This window comes from Macrotis lagotis, chromosome 7 (genome assembly GCF_037893015.1).
Source record: "Macrotis lagotis isolate mMagLag1 chromosome 7, bilby.v1.9.chrom.fasta, whole genome shotgun sequence".
Classification (NCBI taxonomy): Eukaryota; Metazoa; Chordata; class Mammalia; order Peramelemorphia; family Peramelidae; genus Macrotis; species Macrotis lagotis.
This window is the reverse complement of record NC_133664.1, coordinates 136,103,248-136,128,947: the sequence shown is the minus strand read 5'-3', so window position 1 is coordinate 136,128,947 and position 25,700 is coordinate 136,103,248. Positions and strand designations below refer to the sequence as shown.

The following is a 25,700-nucleotide window of genomic DNA, read 5'->3' as shown; positions in this document are numbered from 1 at the left end:
CCTGAGGGGGTGGGGGGGGGCAGCTACTCTTTGTTCCTGGAAGAATGCTCCACTAAAAGTATGGAGCCCAGGTTCCTCACTGAACTGGATGATTTCCAGGCATGCAGACCTCCCCTCCCCCGGCCAAAGACTCTGCAGCTAAAGTTGGTTGAACATCTGCAGTTGAGGTCCTCTGGCTACCCCCCCCCCCACCTTCTGCTGTTCCTGCACTGACCCTCTGGTCTTTGTTCCTGGTTCACCCAAGGTCCCCTGAGACAGTCCTTATTGGTAGGTGTTCTTCTCTTGGCTTCTTTTTTATGTGTTTTGTTGATCAAGTTTCTGTTAAGAGGTTTCTTTCATGTTATTTTTGAGAGGACACCAGGAGCACTTAGCACAGTGCCTGTCTTCTCTCTGCCATCTTGACTGGAAGTCTTTACTCTTGTTTCTTGAAAGAGAAGAAATAAAAGTATTTGCAATAAGAAGAACTTTCACTTAAATTTCTATAACATGCCTCTATATATTACAAGGATTCATTCATTTACATCCATCATTGCTCATCATGATAAAAACACAATTTTGTCAAATGCCAAATTTAGAACTATCATTGTCTTTTTTGCAATAGTGGTTTGAAGGAAATCATTAGTGTTGTTGGCCCTTGCTGATCTTTTGGTGCCTGGGGACTGAAGTGATTCTTTTAACTTGGCTTTTACCTGTTCATATCTTCCTACCTTTATAGAAGGAATATATTATATGTGTGTGTGTGTGTGTGTGTGTGTGTGTGTGTGTGTGTGTGTGTGTGTAATACATATAAAATCTTATTACTTTTATGGAATTGATCTCATAGATTGGAACTTCTAAGCTTTTTGATACAACTCCACCCATCCTGAATGAGACCAAATGTTCCTGGATCAATTTTACTTTGATGGGAGTGCAATATCAACTTTTTGTACTTTAATCTCATTAATTGTTTTTAAAATCTTATGGTGAGGATTATATAACCATGTACTGATGACACTCTGGGCCTCACTTTTCCATACCTAAAATGAGAGGTTTCAATTTGATACCAACTAAAAAGTCAAAATCATTGATGCTGTGATAATGCTATAGACTTATCAGAGAACAGACTTTCTCAAGATACACACACACACACACACACACACACACACACACACACAAACACTAAGAAATTTTAAGGCTATTTTAACTTTATTGGTCTTCAAGTAAGATAATTGTAGCAATACAGTGACTAAACGTAGGACAACTGCAATTTTTCAGTATCTAAGAGGAAATGAGCTTTTGTAAAAATATAGATTTGGAATCTGAAGAGATCTGAATTAAAATAATACTTCTAATACTTCTTAGCTGTGTGACAGTGAGTTGCTTTTATGTTCTCATATGTAAAATGAGGATAATAATAATAATAATTTGAGTATTTCCCTCATAATGTTTTGCAAGGCTTAAATGAGATAGTGTATCAAAAGTACTTTGCAGACTTTAAAAGTTCTCTATAAATATCAAATATTGTTATTTTAATCATAACATTATAAAAGCCAGTTTAAGTTTGAATCATTACAGAAGCAGAAATAAAATATGCGAAAAAGGCCTACTTTCGTGCCTAACAATACAGGATTTGGAAAATGTCCTTTATATAATACAATGACAGGTGCCATCTACTTTGAAGACTGAATATCCTAAGTAGTCTTCTGATTGATGTAGCATTTTTAAGACCAGTTCTTTGAGGAAATTGAATTTGACAGAAATATGAATAGGTGAAACTCTCCCTCATTTTACTTTTTATTTGAATACTCAATTCTTCTTGATACCTTGGGTTTATTTTTTAATTGCTAAGGAAAAAAATCAGAAAAAATATATATATATATATATATAATTTTATTTTGACTAGCAATTTTTTCCCCTGTTTATTATGTTTAGATTCCTGATAATCATGAAAATGAAAAACATCTACTGCATCAAAATCATACCCTACAAGAAGAAGTTGCCGTACTCAAACTGGAACTTGAAGCATTAAAAGTTAAGAATCAGGAAAAAGAAAATCAGTTTGCAAAAGAAAATGAAATTTTAAAAGAAAAGAAGGATGAACTTCAAAAGGAATTAAAACTGAATGAAGAAGCATTAAGAAAAATAACTTTCCAGTATAGTGGACAAATAAATGTTCTGACAACTGAGAATGCAATGCTGAACTCTAAATTGGAGAATGAAATACAAAACAGAGACAGACTAAATACAGAAATTGAATCATACCGTTCTCGTCTGACATCTGCTATTCATGATCATGAACAAAGCCAGACATCAAAATTAGACCTTGAACATACCATTCAGAAAGAACGAGCTCAGTGGCTTCATTTACAGGATAGATTAAATTTTGACTTATCTAGTTTAAGAGATAACAATGGTATCCTTTCTCAAGAGCTTTCTAAAGCTGAAAGTAAAATTAATAGTTTAGAAAATGAACTTTACCAGGTACGTGATTCCCTCAGAGAAAAGACACTAAGTTTAGAAAGCACACAGAGAGAATTAAATCAGACCCAATATAAAGCAAAAGAACTTCAAGAAACAATCGAAATGGAAAAGGAAAAACTGAACAAATATATTGTTAAACAAGAATCCATTCAAGAAAGATTAGCCCAAATTCAAAGTGAAAATATGTTACTTCGACAACAGCTTGAAGATGCTCAAAATAAAGGCATCATTACAGAAAAGGTAGTCAGTGATGCCCATGTACAGTTTAATGATCTCTTCAATAAACTTCGGGCTGATAATGAAAAGCAAGTCCTTATGGTAGAAGAAAGAAATAAAGACTTACTCAGTGAATGTAATCACTTGAGAGAGCAAATATGTAAATATGAAAATGAGAAAGCAGAAAGAGAGGTAGGTCTTTCAGTAGCATCATTTGATAAGCATTTAACTTTTTGAAATGCAATTCAGTAATTTTGATCAAGATAAATTAGGAATTTGAATTTTCAATAGACAGATGATACTAACTTTCATTGTAAAAATTCTGACATGAAAGAAAGGACAGTAAGGAAATATAAAGATCAGTCTGATATCCCTCAGATAAGATAACTCACTTTGCTTAGAAATGTTGTATAGCCCTTGAAATTTTAAAAACAGAATTTTGGTTTAATAACTATGGAGAGATTGTAAATAAGTACTGATAAATTTTAATTTTATTAATTCTAATAATATGCCTAATATAATACAACAGTGGAATAATTTTTTTAATTTCTAAACTTAACAATTATGCTAGCAACACAAAAATTCAATTTAGATATTTGAACTGAAATACTGTGGAATATTCAATTCTAGGTTATATTTTTTTGTTTTTTTTCCCTTGTTTGTTTGTTTTTAGGTTGTTGCAAGGCAAATGGGCTTAAGTGGCCTAGGTACTTATTAAGTGTCTGAGGCCGGATTTGAACTTGGGTAGTACTGACTCCAGGGTCAGGTACTCCATCCACTGCACCACCTAGCTGCCCCTAGGTTATATTTTTAATGAAATTCTGAAAAGACTAGCAAGTACATTCCTTTAACATTTTAGACAGTAATTCTGTCTATAAAGACTATGATTGTACAACTTTTTTGGTTGGTAATAGTGCCATTTTTTGAAAATGTGTTTTTGCTGTCCCATTACATATTTATTATTTATCTCAGTATTTTTCAAAATTTTATTAGCACTTTTTGTTTCATGTCCAAAATTGCAGTTTCTGGGATCACTGCCTCACCTTTGTTGAAAACAGATAGCTTTTTACAGAGGATTTGATTTCTCAAATATGCAATAGGAGACAGGATTACCAACTATTATACTGAATAGCAACTTCATATAAAAAAATACATTTTATTTTTAGATCATGTGTTTATGATCATGTGTTTTATTCTAATCATTTCATACTAGAATTTAGATTATAGGTAATAATTGAATTAATTTTTCCAACTTTTTTCTTTAAGAATTTTATGTTGACTTCTCTTGGTTTATGTTTCTTTGAAAAGTTTACTAGACTTTAGTTAAATTTATTTTTATAAGTTACTTTATCTTTTTTAATTAGAAAATTTTTAATTTGCTTTTTAACTTCATTTGCTATTAGTAATATGTACAATAGTTTTCTTTGTTGCAGAGTGTAAATGAACAGGATTTTTATAGTATATCTGCATATGAATAAATATATGCATGGGTATATGTGTATATGTACATATTCATATATATGTGTGTATATATATATATATACATATCTGTGTGTGTGTGTTTGTATGTATATGTGTATGTAGTTATTCCTGTTAGTAGTTTGGAGAATGAAATGTATTTTCTTTAGAAATGACCTTGTATCATACTGTGTTCATATAAATGGGAGAACTGCCATATTTTTTTTTTTGCTTTCAGCAAACCAGATCAATCCTTTCAAGTGCTTTTAGCAAGCATATTAGCGTAAATGATCATTCCCAGGGGAAGCTATGAGAAGAAGGAAAACTTCAGCTTTTTCTTAGAGATATCCTCAGAATAAGGGCAGGTGCAAAGAAATGGGGTAGTTAACTTTTTTGAAAAATGGAAGGGAAAAATTCCCTAATGTTTCTGTTAGTACAGGAAGGTATGTATTCTTCTCTCTCTCATTGTGAATTGCTCATAAAAAGTTTTATATCCTCTGTGACTTTGGAGGTGTTTTAATTCTCAAAAAGATGATAGCATGGAGAAATTAGGCTGAATACATTGCATTATGAAGATAATATTGAGCAAGTAGGAAGATATTATTTTCTCCATGATGAATGAAGGACAGTGAATGGTGTGTGTGTGTGTGTGTGTGTTATATTTATGTTATTTGTTTATATACATATATAATAAATATATATATATATTTATAAAAGATTCAAGAACTAAGTTCAAATTCTTTATTATTAACTTTTCTTTTGTTTTTTTGCAAGGTACTAGAGTTAAGTGACTTGCCCAAGGTCACACAACTGGGCAATTATTATTAAATGTCTGAGGCTGGATTTGAACATTACTCTATCCACTGCACCACTTAGCTGCCCTAATTATTACTTTTGACTTTGAGTAGTAACTCAATCAGTCTTTTAGTAGCTTAGTTTTCTTCATCTACAAAATCAGGGAGGTAGATTAAATAATCCCTAAGACTTTTCTAGTTTGAAATCTATCAAAACTATGAATATATTAATAGATTTAGTTTGCATATGAAAATATTTGTATCAATCAATTTTGAAAGTATATATTAATAATTTATTATGAAATCAATCAAAAAATAATATGAAAAAATTTTCTATCAGGGTACAGTGAGAAAACTTCAACAAGAAATTGCTGACTCCCTAAAAAAGCAATCCATGACAGAAGCTTCACTAGAGGTTACATCACGTTATCGAAATGATTTAGAAGATAAGAAAAAACAACTACAGAAGGAAGTAGATCAATTCAAAAGTAAAGTATGTATGCAAAAAAATCATTAATTTGTCATTGTTTAATGAACAGTGTTTTCAGTGTTGCATTTCTTTTTTAAAAACAAATAATATATATTTCCTGAACATTTAAACTGAATTAAAACAAGAACTATAACCTCTACCATTTGTACTCTTAAATTGGAATGATTATAGTCACTCTTTAGGGGTTTGACAATTTTGTTTATCTGTTGTCACACAAGGAAAAAATTGTTATTCTAAGTAGAAATAATAGTGAAATCATTTAATAATCATCTTTATAGTTAGAAATCGCTTTACATACACTATCTCATTTCATTCCTAAAACAGCTCTGTGATTATTTGTCTACTATCCAAACTACTCCTTAAATAAAATGAAAATTATATTTCTTCATAATTTGAAAATACATAAATTGTTTAGGGCAAAGTAAAATGGAGAATTAGCATAATTAGGAGGAAAATCTTGTTTTTGTCCTTTAATTTATTCAAACTGATTTCACCATGTTGATTTCCATCTTCATAACTTGCCATGCTACTTTTCTTGCTTAATTAATTATACTTTCCCTCTCTGTTCTTCCTGTTCAAAACTTATCCATTCTTTAGCCCCCTGCTTCCCAAATATTAAGCAATTTCAATTTCCAACAGTATTACTCTTTTGCTACAAACCTTTTTTTAAACTCTTTATTCCTATTTATTCACAATCTTCTGGACTCTACTTTTGATGAGAAATCATATAATTTAGTTTTTAACTAAATATTGTCTTACAGTATTCACATCTGCTTTAAAGTATCATTTCCTATATCTGTGTCCTTTTTCCCTAATTAAATTGTAATTTCTTGAGGACAGTGATTATTTATATTTCATCTTCCATAGTACTTCCCTCTTACAGCATGTTGTTTGTGTAATAAAAGTTATTATTTTAGTAGTCATTGTATTCACAGTCATAGTAATAGTCACAGATACCAGGTAGATACTAACTAAACATTTATTTCTTGATTTGGATTTTGTATTAATGTATATGATTTAGATTTGGATTAATGTATGTGATAATACGAGGCAATATTTGGACTAAGCAACTTTCAGTTTCTTTCTAGTTTCCTTTTTTATAAATTTTCAATTTACCAGAAATTCCCCAAGTCAAAATAGAAATTCAGCATAAAATTATTTTATTGTTATCATTTTACAAACTAATGAAATGAAGTTAAACCTAGGAAATAAATTTCATAGTAAAATTCTCCTAAAGTGTTCCCTTTATCACTATATAAGACATTAATTGAGGTTATTTTCCCACATTTATATACTGTTAAAGATATGATATTCATCATTAAGCCATCTAAAAGCTTATAAAAATGTATATTTCTGATATCTTTCAAAACACATGTTCAATCTAGTAACCAGCATTGTGATATTTTTTCTATTATTATGTTTATTGGAAAGATTTTATTTATTTTGAATTTTACAATTTTTTCCCTAATCTTGCTTCTCTCCTCTCCCACCCCCCTGACAGAACACAGTTTGTTAATCTTTACATTGTTTGTATGGTATGCATTGATCTAAGTTGAATGTGATGAGAGAGAAATCATATCCTTAAGGAAGAAACATAAAGTATGAGAGGTAATGGAATTACATAATAGGATAACTTTTTTTTAAAGGTAATAGTCTTTGATCTTTTTTCAAACTCCACAATTCTTTCTCTGGATACAGATGGCATTCTCCATTGTAGATACCCCAAAATTGTGCTTGATGGTTGCACTGTTGGTATGAGCAATTTCATGAAGGTTGATCATCCCATCATCACTCCCATGTTGCTGTGGGTGTGTAATGTTCTTTTGGTTCTGCTCATCTCACTCAGCATCAGTTCATTCAAATCCTTCTAGGCTTCCCTGAATTCCCATCCCTCCTAGTTTCTAATTGAACAATAGTGTTCCATCACATACTTATACCACAGTTTATTAAGCCATTTCCCCCCAATTGATGGAAAGTCATTCAATTTCCATTTCTTTACCACTGCCAACAGAGTTGCTATGAATATTTTTGTACAGGTGATAGTTTTACTTTTTTCCATAATCTCTTCAGGATATAGACCCAGTAGTGGTATTCCTGGATCAAAGGATATGCACATTTTTGTTGCCTTTTGGGCATAATCCCAAATTGCTTTCCAGAAAGTTTGGGTGAGTTCACATCTCCACCAACAATATATTAGTGTCCCAGATTTCCCATATCCCTTCCAAAATTGATCATTGTCCTTTCTGAGCATATTTACCAGTCTGAGAAGTGTGAGGTGGTACCTCAGAGATGTTTTAATTTACATTTCTCTGATAAGTAGTGATTTAGAGAAATTTTTCATATGACTATGGATTGCTTTGATTTCTTCATTTTCAAATTGTCTTTTCATATCCTTTGACCATTTGTCAATTGGGGAATGACTTGTCTTTTTTTAAAAAAACAACTCATGGGGCGGCTAGGTGGCACAGTGGTTAGAGCATCAGCCATGGAGTCAGGAGTACCTGAGTTCAAATCCGTCCACAGATACTTAATAATTGCCTAGCTGTGTGGTTTTGGGCAAGCCAATTAACCCCATTTCCTTGCAAAAAAAAAAAAAACCTAAAAAAAAATTTGACTCAGTTTTGTCAGAAACACTAGTTGTAAAACTGTTTCCCAATTTACTACATTTCTTTTGATTTTGGTTACTGTGGTTTTGTCTGTGCCAAAGCCTTTTAATGTAATCAAAATTGTCTAGTTTATTTTTAAAAGTATTCTCCGTCTCTTCCTTGGTCATAAACTGCTTACCTTTCCATAGATCTGACAGGTAAACTATTCCTTGATGTCCTAGCTTGCTTATAATATTGTTTTTTATGTCTAGATGTGATATCCATTTTGATCTTATCTTGGTATAGGGTGTGAGGTGTTGGTCTAATCCAAATTTCTTCCAAACTGACTTCCAATTTTGCCAACATTTTTTATCTAAGAGAGAGTTTTCATCCCAATAGCTGGACTCTTCGGGTTTATCAAACAGGAGATTACTGTAATCAATTCCTGCTATTGCATCTTCCCTATTCCACTGATCCACCATTCTATTTATTAGCCAGTACTAGTCAGTTTTGATGACTGATATTTTATAATATCATTTTAGATCTGGTAAGGGTAAATCACCTTCTTTTGTACTGTTTTTCGTTGAATCCCTGGAAATTCTTGACTTTTTATTTCTCCATATTAATTTACTTACAACTTTTTCTAATGCATTAAAGTAATTTTTTTGGAATTTTGATTGGTAGGGCACTAAACAGGTAGTTTCAGAGAGATACTTATTATTCTAAGAAGAAACCATTTATTCCTACACTCTCTAGTGTTTTTAGTAGGAATGGGTGTTATATTTTGTAAGAAAGCTTTTTCAGCCTCTATTGATATAATCATATAATTTCTGATAGTATCTAACAGTTTTCCTAATATTGAACCACCCTGCATTCCTGGGATAAATCCTACTTGGTCACAATGTGTTATTGTAGTGACAACTTGTTGTAGTCATTTTGCCAAGATTTTATTTAAGATTTTTGCATCTTTATTCATCAGGGAGATAGGTCTATAATTTTCTTTCTCTATTTTAACTCTTCCTGGTTTAGGTATCAACACCATATTGGTGTCATAGAAAGAGTTCGGTAGAGTTCTGTCTTCAACTATTTTTCAGAGTTCATATAGCATTGGAACCAGTTGTACCTTAAATGTTTTATAGAATTTACTTGTGAATCCATCTGACCCTGGAGATTATCTCTTAGGAGTATAATATTGGTTTGTTGAATTTCTTTTCCTGCGATAGGGTTATTTAGGTATTTAATTTCCTCTTCATTTAACCTGGACAAATTATATTTTTTGTAAATATTCATCCATTGTCAAATTTATTGACATAGAGTTGGGCAAAATAATTGTGAACTATTGCTTTAATTTCTTCCTCATTGGTGGTGAGCTTACCTTTTTCCATTTATGTTACTAGCAATTTGGTTTTCTTCTTTCTTTTTTTGAATCAAATTGAGCAGAGGCTTATCAATTTTATTGGTTTTTTCATAAAACAAACTCTTGCTTTTATTTAGTAGTTCAATAGTTTTCTTGCTTTTGATTTTATTAATTTCTCCTTCAATTTTTAGAATTTCTAATTTGGTATTAATTTGGGGGCTTTTTAATTTGTTCTTTCTCTAATTTTTTTAGTTGCTTATTTAGTTTAGTGATTTCTTCTTTCTCTAATTTTTTTGTGTAAGCATTTTAAAGATATAATATATCACCTGGCCGTCACTTTAAGTGAATCCCATAGGTTTTGGTATGTTGTTTCATTATTGTCATTATCTAGGATACAATAATTAATTCTTTCTATAATTTGTTGTTTGATCCACTCATTCTTTAAAATGAGATATTTAGTTTCCAATTAGTTTTAGGTCTATATCTTCCTGGCCCAGTATTTCATATGATTTTTATTATATTATGATCTGCAAAAGATGTATTCACTATTTCTGCCTTTGTGCAATTTATTATTTGATTTTTATGCCCTAGTACATGATTAATTTTTTGTAAGTGCCATGTACTGCAGTAAAAAAAAATATATTCCTTTCTATCCCCATTAAGTTTCCTCCATAAGTCTATCATATCTAGATTTTCTAACAATTTGTTTACCTCCTTCACTTCCTTGTTTCTTTTATGGTTATATTTATGTAAATCTGAGAGCAGAAGGTTGAGGTCTCTCACTAGTAGAGTTTTGCTGTCTCTGTCTTCCCCTAGCTCTTTCAACTTCTCCTCTAAGAACTTGGTTGCTGTACCATTGGGTGCATACATATTTAGTATTGATAGTATTTTATTGGCTATGGTATCTTTTAGGAGGATATTGTTTCCTTCCTTATCTCTTTTAATGAGATCTGTTTTTTACAACTGGTTTTTCTGAGATAAGGATTGCTCTCCCTGCTTTTTTCACTTTAGCTGAAGCAAAATATATTTTGCTCCAACCTTTTACCTTCTTTCTCTCTCTCTCTCTCTCTCTCTCTCTCTCTCTTTATATATGTGTGTGTATACATATATATATATATGTATATGTATATGTATATATCTGCTTCAAATGAATTTCTTGTAAGCATTCTGGTTTTTAATCCATTCCCATTTGCTTACATTTTAAGGGACAGTTCTTCCCATTCACATTTAAAGTTATAATTACTAACTCTTTATTGCCCTCCATGTTATCTTCCCTCTGTTTGTATTTCCTCCCTTTTTTCCCTTTATCCATATTCCCCAGTATTTTGTTTCTGAATACCACACCACCTTCAGTGTGTTTGCCCTCCTATATACAACCCCTCCCCTTTTTCCCCCATTTCCCTTTACCCCTTTCTTCCCTCCCTTCCTTCAAGTGGTTCCCCCTTTCCTGCCCCTCCCCTTTGCCCCTTTTAAGGACAAGTTTCTTAACTGAGTGTATGTATGTTTAGTTTAAGCCAATCTGATGAGAGTAAGATTCAGGTGATTCTCACCTCCTTCCTCCCTTCCTCCCCCTCTATTGCAGTAGGTCCTTTGTACCTCTTAATGTAATGAGATTTACCCCATTCAGTCTCCTCCATCCTCCCATCTCTTTACTGTTCCCATTTGAAATCATTGTATCTGAGTCCCAGAAACGTCATGACAGTCCATCACTTCAGTCTTAAGTATATTCTCTCTACTAAAATTCCAGTTATTGAGAGTTATTAGAGTCTTTCTCCCAGGTAAGGATATAACCAGTTTCATCTTATTGGAGAGCAGTTTCTCAGATAAGTCATGAATATCCATCTATTCTGGCTAAATAAATCCTCCCTAATAGAGTTACATTTCTTGAGAGTTATTAAAGTCTTTCTTCCAGATTGGGATATAGCCACTTTCTTCTTATTAGATAGCAGTTTCTTGAATAAGTCATGAGTGTCCATCTCTTCTGGCTAATTAAATTCTCTCTAATAGATTTATGGTTCTCTAGAGTTATTAAAGTCTTTCTCCTAGGTAGGGATATAGTCAGTTTCATCTTAATTTGACCACAGTTCTCGTACCTTTTTTTTAATTTTACCTTTTTCATGTGTCTCTTGTTTGAAGTCCAAATTTTCTATTAAGCTTGTCTTTTCATCATGAAAAGTTGGAATTCTGCTACTTCATTAAATATCCATCTTTTTCCCCTGGAAGATAAGCTCAGTTTTGCCAGATAATGGATTTTTGGCAGCATTCCAAGTTCCCTTGTTTTTCTAAGTATCTCATTACAATGCCCTTTGATCTCTTAATGTTGGCTACCTGGTCCTGTGTAATCCTTACTGTGGCTCCGTGGCATCTGAATTGTTTCTTTCTGCCTGCTTACAGGATTTTCTCTTTTATTTGATAGTTCCAGAATTTGGCCACAATATTTTATTTTAGGATCTCTTTCCAGAGGGAATAATTATATTATTTCAATAACTATTTTGCCCTCTGGTTCCATGATATCAGGGCAGTTTTCCATCACTAAATATTGTATTATTGAGTCCAGGCTTTTTTCTCTTCAATGTTTTCAGGAAGACCAATAATTTTTAGGTTATCTCTTCTCAGTCTATTCACAAGGTCAATGGTTTTGTTGATGGAGTATTTTAAATTTTCTTCTATTTTTTTCAATTTTTTCATTTGTTTAACAGATTCTTGTTGTCTCGTGAAGTCATTGATTTCCACAGAGTCCATTCTTTTTTTTTTTTTAGGGAAGAATTTTCTTCGTTTACCTTTTGCAGCTCCTTTTCCAATAGTATTCCTTTTGACCAATTGAGGTTGTGAGAGAATTATTTTCATTTTGTATTTGTCCAATTGTATTTTCCAAGAATTTGTTTTCTTCTTGCAAAGTGTTAGTCTTCTCTTGGGTTTCTTTTCTCAGATTTTCCAATTGATTTTTAAATTCTGTCCTGATTTCTTCAAGGAAGTCTTTCTGTGCTGGATGCCAATTCATATTCTCCTCAGAGATTCTACATCTCTCTGAGTTAGGATCTTTTCCTTCTAGGAATTTTTCTGTGGATCCCCCTTTCCACTCACCTTTCCTCATTTTCCTAAGATCTTTTGTTGGGTGAGGGGTTTGGTGCTAGGATCCCTAGAGGCTTTACTGACTGGGTTTAGTAACTCTATGTGGGCTGGCCGAGGGTGTTAGAGGCTTTGCTCAATGTAAAATCCCCAGTTGGCTAGAAGGGGGTGCTAAAGTCTAGAACTTATCCTCCAGCCCTTACGCTAAGTCCCAGTCATGGGACCGCCATGCCTCCGCTCTCTGGTTGTTTCTCGGAGCAAAAAGCCTGCATGGCTGATCTTAGATTTGTCCGACTCTCACCCCATCCCCACTGGCTCTCTAGACCCCTGATCCCCAAAGAAAGACCTTGAGGTAGATGTTGTTCTCCTACCTTCTCTTTCTGGGTTTTGTCGACCAGATTTCCATTAAGAGGTTTGTTTCATATTATATATGAGGGAAGATTCAGGGACCTTAGCACAGGGTCTGGATTCTCTCTGACATCTTGTCCAGCAACCCCTTGTGCTTAGATGGTTTTGAACAATCATTTTTTGTAAGGTATTGCATTGACATTTTTTCTCCCTCCCTTGTCTTCACTTCCCTCTTTCCTTGACTGTGAGTAACCTAATATAAGTGATACATGTTTACCTATATTTTAACATATTTCCATATTAATTATACTATGAAAGAAGAATCAGAACAAAAAGGAAGAATCATGAAAGGCAAAAAAATTTGCAGCCATAAAGCAAATTTTAAAAATTGACAATAGTATGCTTTGGTCTGCATTCAGACTCCATAGTTCCTTCTCTGGATGTGGATGGAGTTTTCCATCACAAATCCTTTAGAATTCTCTGTAATCATTGTACAACTGAGAAGAGCAAATCCATCATAGCTGATTATCAACACAGATGCTTTTATGTATATAGTGTTCTCGTTCTGCTCACTTCACTCAGTGTACTTCATACAAGTCTTCCCAGGATTTTCTGAAGTCCCAACCACCCATCATTTATTTCTTATAGAACAATAGTAATCCATCTTATTCATATAACACAATTGGTTCAGCCATTCTCCTTTTTAATGGGTATCTCCTCAATGTCCAATTCTTTGGCACTACAAAAAGAACAAATTGATAGATTTCATTTTTTGACATAGTGACTATAAGTGTGAAGTGATAACTCAGAATTGTTTTTAATTTGCATGTCTCTAATCAATTATGATTTATCTTTAAATTCTTTATCTGAAAACTTCCTGTTCTTATCCTTTGACTATTTATCACTTGTAGAATGGCTTGTATTCTTATAAATATGACTCAGTTCTCTGTAGATTTTAGAAATAAGTCCTTTATCAAAAGCACTTGCTGTAAAATTGTTCCCTACTTATTGCATTCCTTTTAATCTTGGTTGCATTGGTTTTATCTGTGCAAAATCTTTTTAATTTAATATAGTCAAAATTATTCATTTTGCAATTTATATTGTTCTTTCTCTTCTTTAGTCATAAACTTCTCCCTTCTCCATAGAACTAACAGATACAGTATTTCTTATTCTCTTAATTGGTCTATGGTATCACCTTTAAGGTCTAAATCCTGCCACTGTTTTGACCTTATCTTGATATAGGATGTGGGATGTTGATCTTATGCCTAGTTTCTGCAATACTGTCTTCCAGTTTGCCCAGTAGTTTGACGTTTTATCCCAGAAATTGGAAAAGTTGACTTTATCAAGCAGTAGATTAGTATAGCCATTCACTTTGCAACCTAATTAGATTCCTACTCTCTTTCTTAGCCAGTACCAAACATTTTTATGACTACTGCTTTATAATGTATATTTAGATCTGGTATAGTTCAACCACCTCCTTTTGCATTATTTTTCATTAATTCCCTTGATCTTCTTGACTTTTTGTCGCTCCATAGAAATCTGGTTACTTATTTTTTTTTTCTCTAGCTCACTATATTTTGGTAGTTTGAATAAGTATCTTAATTTAGGTAAAATTGTCATTTTTATTATATTAGGTCAGTTAACCAGGAGCAATTAACATTTATCCACTTATTTAGATCTGATTTTATTTGTGTGAAAAGTATCTTGCAATTGTTTTCATAAGAGTTTCTGGATTTATTTCAGCAGATAGACTCCTGAGTATTTTATGTTATCTGTATATTTTAAATGGAATTTCTCTTTCTAGCTCTTGCTAATATAATTTAGTAGTAATATATAGCAATGCTGATGAATATGTGAGTTTATTTTATATTTTATTCTTTTAATCCTGGAGTTTTACTAAAGTTGCTAATTGCTTCAATGGTTTTTTAGTTGATTTCTAGGATTCTTTTGAGTGTGCATCATATATATTGTCTGTAGAGAGTATGAGTTGTTTCCTCATAGGCTTTTCTTATTTCTTCCATTTCTTTTTCTTCTCTTATTGCTAAAACTAACTTTTTTAATACAGTATTGAATAATAGTGGTGATAACAGCATTCTTGTTTCTCCTCTGATTTTATGTGGAATTCTTCTAGCTTTTCCCCTTTTCATATAATGCTTGCTGATGGTTTTAAAGAAAACTCCATTTATTCCTATGCTCTCTAATGTTTTGAATCAGAATGGATGCTGTATTTTGTCAAAAGCTTTCCCAGCATCTCTTTTTTCATTATATAAATATTATATTTCTTTTTCAATTATATACAATAGTAGTTTATACTTTTCATTTTCTGGCAAGGTTTTGAGTTGTATACCTTTTCCCTCTCTCCCTCCTTTGCCTCCCCGCACAAAAAGTAATCTGATAATCTTTATATTGTTTCCATGCTATGCATTGATCAAAATTGAATATGTTGAGAGAAAAAAACATATCCTTGAGGAAAAAATAAAATATTAGAGATAGCAAAATTATGCAGTACATCAGGCAATTTTAAAAAAAAAATATGAAGTTAATAATAATCAGGTGCAAAATAATCTTTTGTTTAAACTCCACAGTTATTTCTCTGGATACAGATGGAATTCTCCATCACAGATACCTTTAAATTGTTCTTGATTGTTGCACTGATGGAATGAGGAAGTCCAGTTAGGTTGATCATCACGCCCATATTGCTGTTAGGGTGTTTAGTTTTCTTCTGGTTCTGCTCATCCCACTCAGCATCAATCCATTCAATCCCTCCTGATTTGTAATAGAACAATTGTGTTCCATAACATACATATACGTCAATTTTTTCAGTCATTTCCCAATTGATGGACATCCCCTCGATTTCCAATTCTTTGACACCATGAACAGTGATGTTTACCCTTTTCCATGATCTCTTCAGGGAACAGACCCAGCAGTGGTATTGCTGGATCAAAGGGTATGCATATTTTCCAAACTGCTCTCCAGAAAGGTTGGATCAGTTCACAGCCCCACCCTTAATGCAATAGTGTCCCAGATTTCCCACATCCCTTCTGACATTGATCACTGTCCTTTCTGATCATATTTGCCAATCAGAGAGGTATGAGGTAGTACCTCATAAGTTGCATTTCTCTAATCAGTAACAATTTAGAGTAATTTTTCATATGACTGTTGATAGCTTTGATTTCTTCATCTGAAAATTGTCTCTGCATATACTTTGACCATTTTCATTTGGGGAATAGCTTGCTCTATTATAAATTTGACTCAGTTCTCTATATATTTTAGAAAGAAGTCCTTTGTCAAAAATATTAGTTGTAATAATTGTTTCACAATTTATTGCATTTCTTTTGATCTTGGTTTTAGTGGTCTTGTTTGTGCAAAGCTTTTTAAATTAATGTAATCAAAATTATCCAGTTTGTTTTTAATGATGTTCTCCATATCTTTCTTGGTCATAAATTGCTTCCCCTTCCATAGATTTGACAGTTAAATTATTCCTTATTCTCCTAGTTTACTTATAATATTGTCTTTTATATCTAAATCCTGCACCCATTTTGATCTTATCTTGGTATAGGGTGTGAGATGTTGATCTAATCCAAGTTTCTGCCATACTAATTTTCAATTTTTGAAACAATTTTTATTGAAGAGAGAGTTCTTATCCCAGAAGCTGTACATTTGTATTTATCAGTCATTTCCTGCTGTCTCTTTTGCTCCTAGTCTATTCCACTGATCCACCACTCTATTTCTTAGCCAGTACCAGATAGTTTTGATGACTGATTCTTTGTGATATAATTTTAGATTTGGTAAGGCTAAGCCACCTTCTTTTGTACTTTTTTTCATTAAAACCTTTGATATTCTTGACTTTTTTTTATCCATATGAATTTAGTTACAATTTTTTCTAGCTCAGTAATTTTTTGTAAGCTTGAAAAGGCACTAAATAAGTAGTTTAATTTAGGTAGAATTGTCATTTTTATTATATTAGCTTGGCCTATCGATGAGCAATTGGTATTTGCCCAATTATTTAAATCTGATTTTATTTGTGTGAAAAGTGTTTTGTAGTTGTTTTCATAGAGTTTCTTTGTGTGCCTTGGCAGTTAGAATTTCCAGTATTTTATATTGTCTGAAATTATTTTAAATGAGATTTCTCTTTCTAGCTCTTGCTGTTGTATCTTGCTAGTAGTATATAGAAATGCTGAGGATTTATGTGGCTTTATTTTATATCCTGCAACTTTGGTAAAGTTACTGATTGTTTCTGGTAGGTTTCTAGTAGATTTTTTAGGATTCTCTGTAAACTATCAAGTCATCTGCAAAGAGTAAGAGTTTTGTTTCTTCCTTCATAATTTTAATTCCTTCAATTTCTTTTTCTTTTCTTATCGCTGAAGCTAACATTTCTAATAAGATATTGAATAGTAGTGGTGATAACAGGCATCCTTGTTTCATCACTAATCTTCTTGGGAATTCTTCTAGGTTATCTCCATTGCATATAATACTTGTTGATGGTTTCAGGCAGATACTGCTTATCATTACAAGAAACATTCCATTAATTCCTATGCTCTCTAGTGTTTTTAGTAAGAATGGGTACTATGTTTTGTCAAAGGCTTTTTCAGCATCTGTTGAGGTAATCATATGACTTGTTAGATTTGTTATTGATATAGTCAGTCATACTAACAGTTTCCCTAATATTGAACTAACCCTGTATTCCTGGGATAAATCCCACTTGGTCTCATACTGTTTTATCTTAGTGATAACATTTTGTATTCAATTTGCTAAGATTTTATTTAAGAGTTTTACATCCCATATTCATTAGGGAAATTGATCTATAATTTTCTTTCTCTGTTTTGACTCTCCCTGGTTTAGATATCAGCACCCTGTTGGTATCATTGAAGGAGTTAGGCAGAGTTCCATCTTCACCTATTTTTTCAGAGAGTTTATATAGAATGGAACCAATTGTTACTGAAAAGTTTGATAGAATTAACTTGTAAATTCATATGATCCTAGAGATTTTTTCTCAGGGAGTTCAGTGATGGCTTGTTGTATTTCTTTTTCTGAGATAAGATTATTTAGGTATTTAATTTCCTTGTCATCCATTTCACTTAGATTATCAAATTAGTTGGCATATAGTTGGGCAAAATAGTTCCCGAATTATTACTTCAATTTCCTCCTCAATGGTGATGAGTTCATCTTTTTCATTTTTGATACTGGTAATTTGGTTTTCTTCTTTCTTTTTTTTTAATCAAATTAACCAAAGTTTTATCTACTTTATTAGTTTTTTTCATAAAGCCAATTCTTTTTTTATTTATTAGTTCAACAGTTTTCTTGCTTTCAATTTTATTAATTTCTCCTTTTATTTTTAGAATTTCCAATTTGGTCTTTAATTGGGGGGTTTTTAATTGTTCTTCCTCCATTTTTTTATTTGCATTCTTAGTTCATTTATTTCCTCTTTCATTATTTTATTCATGTCAGCATTTAAAAATATAATATATCCCCTAATATAGCCTTGGCTATATCCCATAAGTTTTGGTATGTTGTCTCATTTTTGTCATTATCTGGGATGAAATCATTATTTCTCTGTATAGTTTTTTGTTTGATCCACTCATTCTTTAAAATGAGGCTATTTAGTTTCCAATTAGTTTTTGGTCTATCTCTCCATGGCCTAGTTTTGCACGTGATTTTTATTGCATTTTTGTCTGAGAAGGAAATATTTACTATTTCTGCCTTTCTGCATTTGATTATGTGGTTTTTATGCCCTAATACAAATTCAGTTTTTGTGTAGGTGCCATGTACTGCAGGAAAAGTATATTCCTTTCTTCTCCCCATTCAATTTTCACCAAAGATCTATCATGTCTAGGTTTTCTAACATTCTATTTACCTCCCTTTTAATGATATCTATTTTTTGCTTTTGCTTTTTATGAGATAAATACAAATCTCTACCCTTGGTTTTTATTTTTTCCACTTCAGGTTAAGCATAATATAATCTACTTTAGTCTTTTATTTTTACTCTCCTTCAAGTATGTTTTTCCATACACAACTTATTGTAGGATTCTGTTTTTTAATCCACTTTACTAATCTACTTCCATTTTATGGGAGAATTCATCCCAATAATATCCACAGTTATAATTTCTAATTCTTATTTCTCCATCCTATCTCCCCTCCATTTGTTCTTTTTATCTCCTTTCATCCTATCCCTTCTTACTAGTGTTTTGCTTCTGATCACCACTTCTCTCAATCTGCCCCCCTTCTGTTAGCCTTGCTTCCTTTTCTTTCCCCTTTTCTCTTTTACTTTTCCCTTCTTTCTTCCCTCCCTTCTTTTTCCCCTTCTTCTCTTTTCCCATCCCCCCCTCCTAATTCCCTATGGGTTAAGATACATTTCTAAATCCATATGAGTATATTTGTTATTCCATCTTTGAGGCAAATCTGATGAAAGTATGATTCAAATACTTCTTACCACCTTGCTTCTTTCCCTCTTTTTAAATAGGTCTTTATGCCTCTTCATGTGGTGTAATTTATTCCATTCTCACTCTTCCTTCTTGTTGTCCCAGGACAATTCCCTTTTTTAATACCTTAACTTTTTTTAAAATCATTTCATTAAAATCAACTCATGCTCCTCCACCTTCTTGTCCAAGTATACTCCCTCTAATAGAGATAAAGAGACATGAGTATCATCCTCCCATGTAGGGATGTAATTCGTTTAATTTTGATAGAAGATTTGTTATCATCATTTATCAAAATGAGTTCTAAGTTATTAATAAGTAAGATTTTTAAAAATTTAATATTAAATGTAAGATTGTGGTTTCATTTTTAAAGTTGCAAAATTTAAGACATTAAAAATTTTTTTTTATAGTTGCAAGAATCTCAAGAACAGCACATACAGTCACAGCGGTCTGCTAATGAATTAGAAGATCATATACAAAAGTAAGAGTTAAAGCATTTTTAAACTTAGTGCTCCTACTAGTTGTAGAGCAAATAAAAATGATTAATCTAGCAATTGCCATAATGTACTTAGAGTACATCATAGTTCAGTAGTTTAGTTTTAGCTAAAAGTTTTTCAATGGGAAAAAAATCTAATAATTTACTTAACTAAGTATTGAGAATAGAAATACTAAAAACAAAAATGTCTACCTTCAAGGAGAAGCTACATTCTGAAGATAACTAAGATGTAGGAAACTTGAGTCCTGAAAGTTTCAGCAATAGTGAATGGGTCTGTAGGGAAATAGATTGAAATACATACCCAAAAACTTATTGGGTTTTTTTTATATTTTCAACATATTCAATTGTTGCATTTTGATCATAATGGAAATTATCAGTAGAATTTGAAGTGACAAGCAGTATAACTTATTGCTAGAAAATTTAACCCTTGCTATTTTCCCCCTCCAGAACTAAGGTAGTAGTAGCGGTGTAATTAAATGTATAGAGAACCTGCCTCTAAATCATGAAAATCTAAGTTCAAGTTGTTTTTCTAACACATATTGACACAGTTCTCTAATATTATACATTGCAGAGTTGACATAGATATATATATACCAGTAAAAGGAGTTTCTTCATCAGGAGTTCCTTATTTCAGTAAAAATTTCTCACACACACACACACATCCCCAAAAAATGTTCTCAAAAAATCGAGACTTAACTGTGCCTTAAGAGTATTTTTTTTAAAGAATTGGATTTTTTTTCTATCTAATTTCTAGTTTTAGTACATGATTAAAGATTTAGAAAATATATCTGAGGAATTATAAAAAGACAGGTTTTTCTGTAAAGCTGAAAATTGACTAGATCTAAAATCTCCAGAAACAATCATTAGACAGTCTAGTTTAGTAGGGAGAGTGAGCTTGGAGTCAGGAAAATATTTAAATACTGTTTCTGACATATACTGACTAACTGTGACTGGGCAAGTCAGTGAATCTCTCAGTGCTGGCAAGAAATTTTGTAGATTGGAAATTTCAGGTTTGAATAGGTGGACATATACCCAAGGACCAAACCCCTTTCCTCAAGTTTCTACTATTTTAGATGGTGATCATTTATGTATTAAAATAAATATACATCTAAATATAAATTGTATATGAAGATATGAACGGATGTGTTCAAATATAATGCTTTTCTTGTCTCACGTATATATAGTAAATTGAGAGTTCTGTCTATCTTCTGTGTCTCTCTGTCTTTGCATAGACTGATTCCCACTCCTGGAATGCTCTCCTTCCTTACCTCCACTTTTAGTAATCTCTTTCAAAAAGTGCTGCCCTGGGGCGGCTAGGTGGCATAGTGGATAAAGCACTGGCCCTGGAGTCAGGAGTACCTAGGTTCAAATCTGGTCTCAGACACTTAATAATTACCTAGCTGTGTGGCCTTGGGCAAGCCACTTAACCCCATTTGCCTTGCAAAAACCTTAAAAAAAAAGTGCTGCCTTTCATATGCCAATTATATGGTTCAATTCTTTTCACTCCTTATGTTGTTTTCATTCTAATAAAGTAAGGTCATTGGAGACTGAAACCATTGATTCTTTTGTCTCTTTATCAGTCCTCTAGGCCTTGTAAGGTCTTGAAACTTAATAAGAACTTGTTGAATTAAATTAAATATAAAAAAAACACTTAATAAGTTGAATCATTGATGATACACTTAAACTTTTTAGGCTTGAAATTGAAAATTCCAGGTTGGAAGCTACAGTAAAACAGCAAGAGAGTAAAATTGAAAAAATTCAGAAAACTATGTTGGATTCTACTTCAGTAAGTTTAGTTTTTCTCATTTTAAAAACACTTCCTTTGTTTAAGCAGTAGAAGATGGTAAGAATATTTGGTTGTAAATAACTAGTTGTTAATGTAATTTGATACCCAACTATGTGCATATTGATTGAGGATGCTGTTCATGTTAATCATTATGTTATCAGAGAGATGAATTTTTTCCATATAAAATTAATGATAGTAAGAGGCAACTAGGTGGCGCAGTGGATAAAGCACCAGCCCTGGAGTCAGGAGTACCTGAGTTCAAATCCGGTCTCAGGCACTTAATAATTACCTAGCTGTGTGGCCTTAGGCAAGCCACTTAACCCCATTTGCCTTGCAAAAACATAAAAAAAGATAATAAAATAAAATTAGTGATAGTGGCATTACAACATCAAATTAAAGTTATTATGAAGTTGCAAAAAATGCATTAATATTATATAATGAATTAAAGACAATTCCATTGTTGATCATGATTAGAGTTTAGTTTTCTTTCTCTAAAACCTTTTTGTTTAAATTATGACAGCAGATTAGTTATGATTTATCAAAATGAGTTCTAAATTATTAATAAGTAAGATTTTTAAAAGTTGAATATTTGTTTTAACTGATTAGAAAAACATATCAACTTAAAATATACTAGATGCTTGCTCAACATATGCCACAGAATGTAATGAAGGAAGAAACTGTTGTTGCAAGAAACCAAGAAAAACTTTTACAGAAAAGTTGTCTTTGAGTTTGGGGAAGTTATCAATCATAAGAGGATAAGAAAACAATACAATCTAAGGAAATTGCATGAAAAACCATAGGAATTTGAGGAGGGTTGCTGTAAAGAAACTAGAAGCAAAAGTTGGAACAAAGGAAAAGGTTAGATTTCAGAGGAAGAAAAGTGGGCAGAGAAGTTTAGCCTCATTCCGATAGACCATAGCCGTCCCACAGTAGGTTCTTGCATAGGGAATTGATATGAATGAAACAGTACTTTTTGAAGATTAATTTAGCATCTTGTAGCAAGAGTTAGTGGGATAAAACTAGATCAAAAAGACACTATAGGAATTTATTTGTTTATTTTATTAAACCATAGGCAAGTTACTTAATATCACTGTGCCTTTTTCCCTCTCTGTAAAATTAAAAGTTTGGACTATGATGTTCACCTCATTTATTTTATGATCATCTGCTTGAGGTAATGGTCTGGACTAAGGTAGTAGTCATGAGACATAAGAGGAAAGAGAACAACTATGAAAGGATAATTTATAGGGATTAATAAATGGCAAATCAGATAAAAGAAACAAGATCCTGTGTTTCAGCAAAGTCAGTGATTAAGAAGAAAGTATTGGGGTATGGATGGAACTTCTGCCTATTGAAAATGCAGTTTTTGTAGAGTAATAGGGAGGTAATCCAGATTTCAAGGAAATAAAGAAAAGCATTATGCAATATGCATATATCCATACAGAACCAGCCTCAGAATCAGGAAAACATGGGTTCAAATACCAACTCTGACATAAATGGTTTTGTGATATTGGGCAAGGCTTGGTGCCTAAGTCATTCCTTAAGACTTTTAGAATTGTAGGAAGACTCAGGACCTAGCTCTATTGGTAGATTAAATTTTTTTCACTGAGAGTTCCCTATACCAATTAAATCAGATACAAATAAAATAAATAAACAAACTATCATTAATAAGAGATGAGGAAATGGTAGCTGTGGGATTGCCATTCATTGGGGAGTTTGGAAGCAAAAAGGAAAAATAGGAATGTATCTAGAAGAGGCAGCAGACTTCAGAAGAATAAGGAGGAGGATCTTTTATTCTGTTCTAGCATAATGAATTCCACTAGAGAAGGGGAAGGTTGAAAATCTTGAAAAGAGAACTGGCTCATATTCTCAAGCAATAAGATAACACTCAAAGAAAATAGCAAAATATGAATTTACATAAGGTTGCTTCTCACTTAGCTAAATACAAAGAGATTTGGAGAGTAGTTTTATAGCCTAACATATTAATACATATATTTTCATTTCAGCTTAGGAGTGCTAAAAGGGGTTGAGATGATTTCTAAGGATTGTAGCAAGTATGTTGGCAAACTTGGTCCTCAATCTATACATTCCTGTGCATTTCAACTATTTTAAAATGTATTAACATTATTAGTATAAGTAATATATATGTATACATACAGAGAGAAATAAAATGAACATTTCATTGACCTAAATTTCAAAAAAAGAAATAATATGTAGTGAAATCAAAGGAAAGCTATGTCATTTTAAGTAAAATAATCATTCTCAAATCTCTTCATATTTGTTTTGATTTTTATAAACTACACTTAAATTGTTATAGTTGGATTTAGAATGAATGAAAAGTATTCTTTTAAAAATGCCATTAGAGTTCTAGTAATATTTTTCTTTTTTTTAAATGTTTTCAAAGTTTGATACAGAAAGGGAAGAATTAAAGAAACTCATTGAGTCAAAGCAGTGTCTGGAAAATCGTCTAGACCAAGAAATGAAGAGAAATGGTGAATTACAGAAAGACATCAATGGGTAAGACTCCTTTTTCCAAACTGTTTCAACCAAACATTCAGTAAGCAAGGACAGAACTATTTTGTTAAATCTTGAATGCAAGTTCATTTTATATATTATACATTATACATTTTGTTAAATATTGAATACAAATGCATTTTATACATTAACATAAATTTATATTTGATCCACTAAATTATTGCTGAAAATTCAACTTTCTGATCTGCATCTTTGAAGTTGTAGTAAAATGCTATAACTCAAAGTAAGTTCCCAGAATTAAATTATATAGCATTTGATCGTCCTTTGTTAAGAATTCTATTTCTATACATAATTTGGCTATGAGGTCTATATTTTCCATCCTAATTTATTTCTTACATTATTCACTTATTTCTTCCTTTTTCATTCGTTCTGAAAGTAGCATTAAACATCTGAGGTGTATTAAATACTTTGTTAATTCTCAGAGTTGCAGAGATGAGTATTATACATTCCCTGCTTTGAAGTTGATTACAGTTAAAGAAAATGAGATCAGAAACTAGAGAAAGAATCTATCTCTCCTGATTTTATGGGATCACAAAAAGATGACTTTTGGGCTAGACTCTACACAATTTCTTGGCCTGAAATTTAAACCTCTTCACAGTGTGACAGCATCCTGCCTTTCCACATTTCAATTATATTATTCCCTCTTATACAACCTAAACTCCAGTTCAGGTAGACTATTATCTGTTCTTCAAATATGCTCTGCACTTTTCTACCTTTGTCCTGTGCCTGTGTTGTCTACCCATGTTCCCTGTACTCATCCTATGCTGAGCCTACTCTGACCTCTGTTGTTGAAAATGAATGACCCTTTGGCTTAGCCCTACCTGATTTAAAGTTATATTACAAAGCATCAGTCATCAAAACTGCTGGGTATTGACTAAGAAATAGAATGGTGGACCAGTGGAATAGACTAGGTGCAATAGCAGGAAACGATTATAGTAATCTGCTGTTTGATAAACCCAGAGTCCAGCTATTGGGATAAAAACTCTCTCTTTGATAAAAACTGCTGGGAAAATTGGAAGTTAGTATAAAAGAAACTTAGATTAGACCAACACCTCATACCCTATACCAAGATAAGATCCAAATGAATACAGGATTTAGACATAAAAAACAATATTATAAGCAATCTAGAAGATCAAGGACTAGTTTACCTGTCAGATCTATGGAAAGGGAAGCAGTTTATGACTAAGGAAGAGATGGAGAATATCACTAAAAACAAACTAGATGATTTTCATTGCATTAAATTAAAAAGCTTTGGCACAGTCAAAACCACTGTAACCAAGATCAAAAGAAATGTAGTAAACTGGGAAACAATCTTTACAACTAATGTTTCTGACAAAGGACTCATTTCTAAAATATACAGAGAACTGAGTAAAATTTTAAAAAAAGCCATTCCCCAATTGACAAATGGTCAAAGGATATTAAAAAGCAATTTATAAATGTGGAGATCAAAGCAATCCATTGTCATATGAAAAATAACTCTTAATCATTACTTATTAGAGAAATGCAAATTAAAGCTTTTCTGAGGTACCACCTCACACCTCTCACACTGTGACCAATATGACCAGAGAGGATAATGATTATTGTTGGAAGGGTTGTGGGACATCTACAACAGTATTACATTGTTGGTGGAGCTGTGAATTCATCCAACCTTTCTGGAACTCAATTTGGAATTATGCCCAAAGGGCAACAAAAA

The 25,700-nt window shown here is 32.2% G+C and overlaps 1 protein-coding gene across 12 annotated transcripts in view; it reads left to right on the top strand.

The window, feature by feature from the left end:
* The window catches only part of ANKRD26 (ankyrin repeat domain containing 26), a 147,715-nt gene that overhangs the window by 98,316 nt on the left and 23,699 nt on the right, over positions 1 to 25,700 (top strand). For 11 of the 12 annotated variants that reach the window (XM_074193828.1, XM_074193831.1, XM_074193832.1 and 8 more), the window contains 5 exons: positions 1,912 to 2,868; positions 5,269 to 5,421; positions 19,604 to 19,674; positions 21,382 to 21,475; positions 23,877 to 23,989. In XM_074193828.1, the coding sequence (XP_074049929.1) occupies positions 1,912 to 2,868; positions 5,269 to 5,421; positions 19,604 to 19,674; positions 21,382 to 21,475; positions 23,877 to 23,989 (1,388 nt within the window). Of the gene's footprint in view, positions 1 to 1,911; positions 2,869 to 4,372; positions 5,234 to 5,268; positions 5,422 to 19,603; positions 19,675 to 21,381; positions 21,476 to 23,876; positions 23,990 to 25,700 lie in introns of those variants that run through there. The other variant, XM_074193837.1, reaches the window with a different exon arrangement.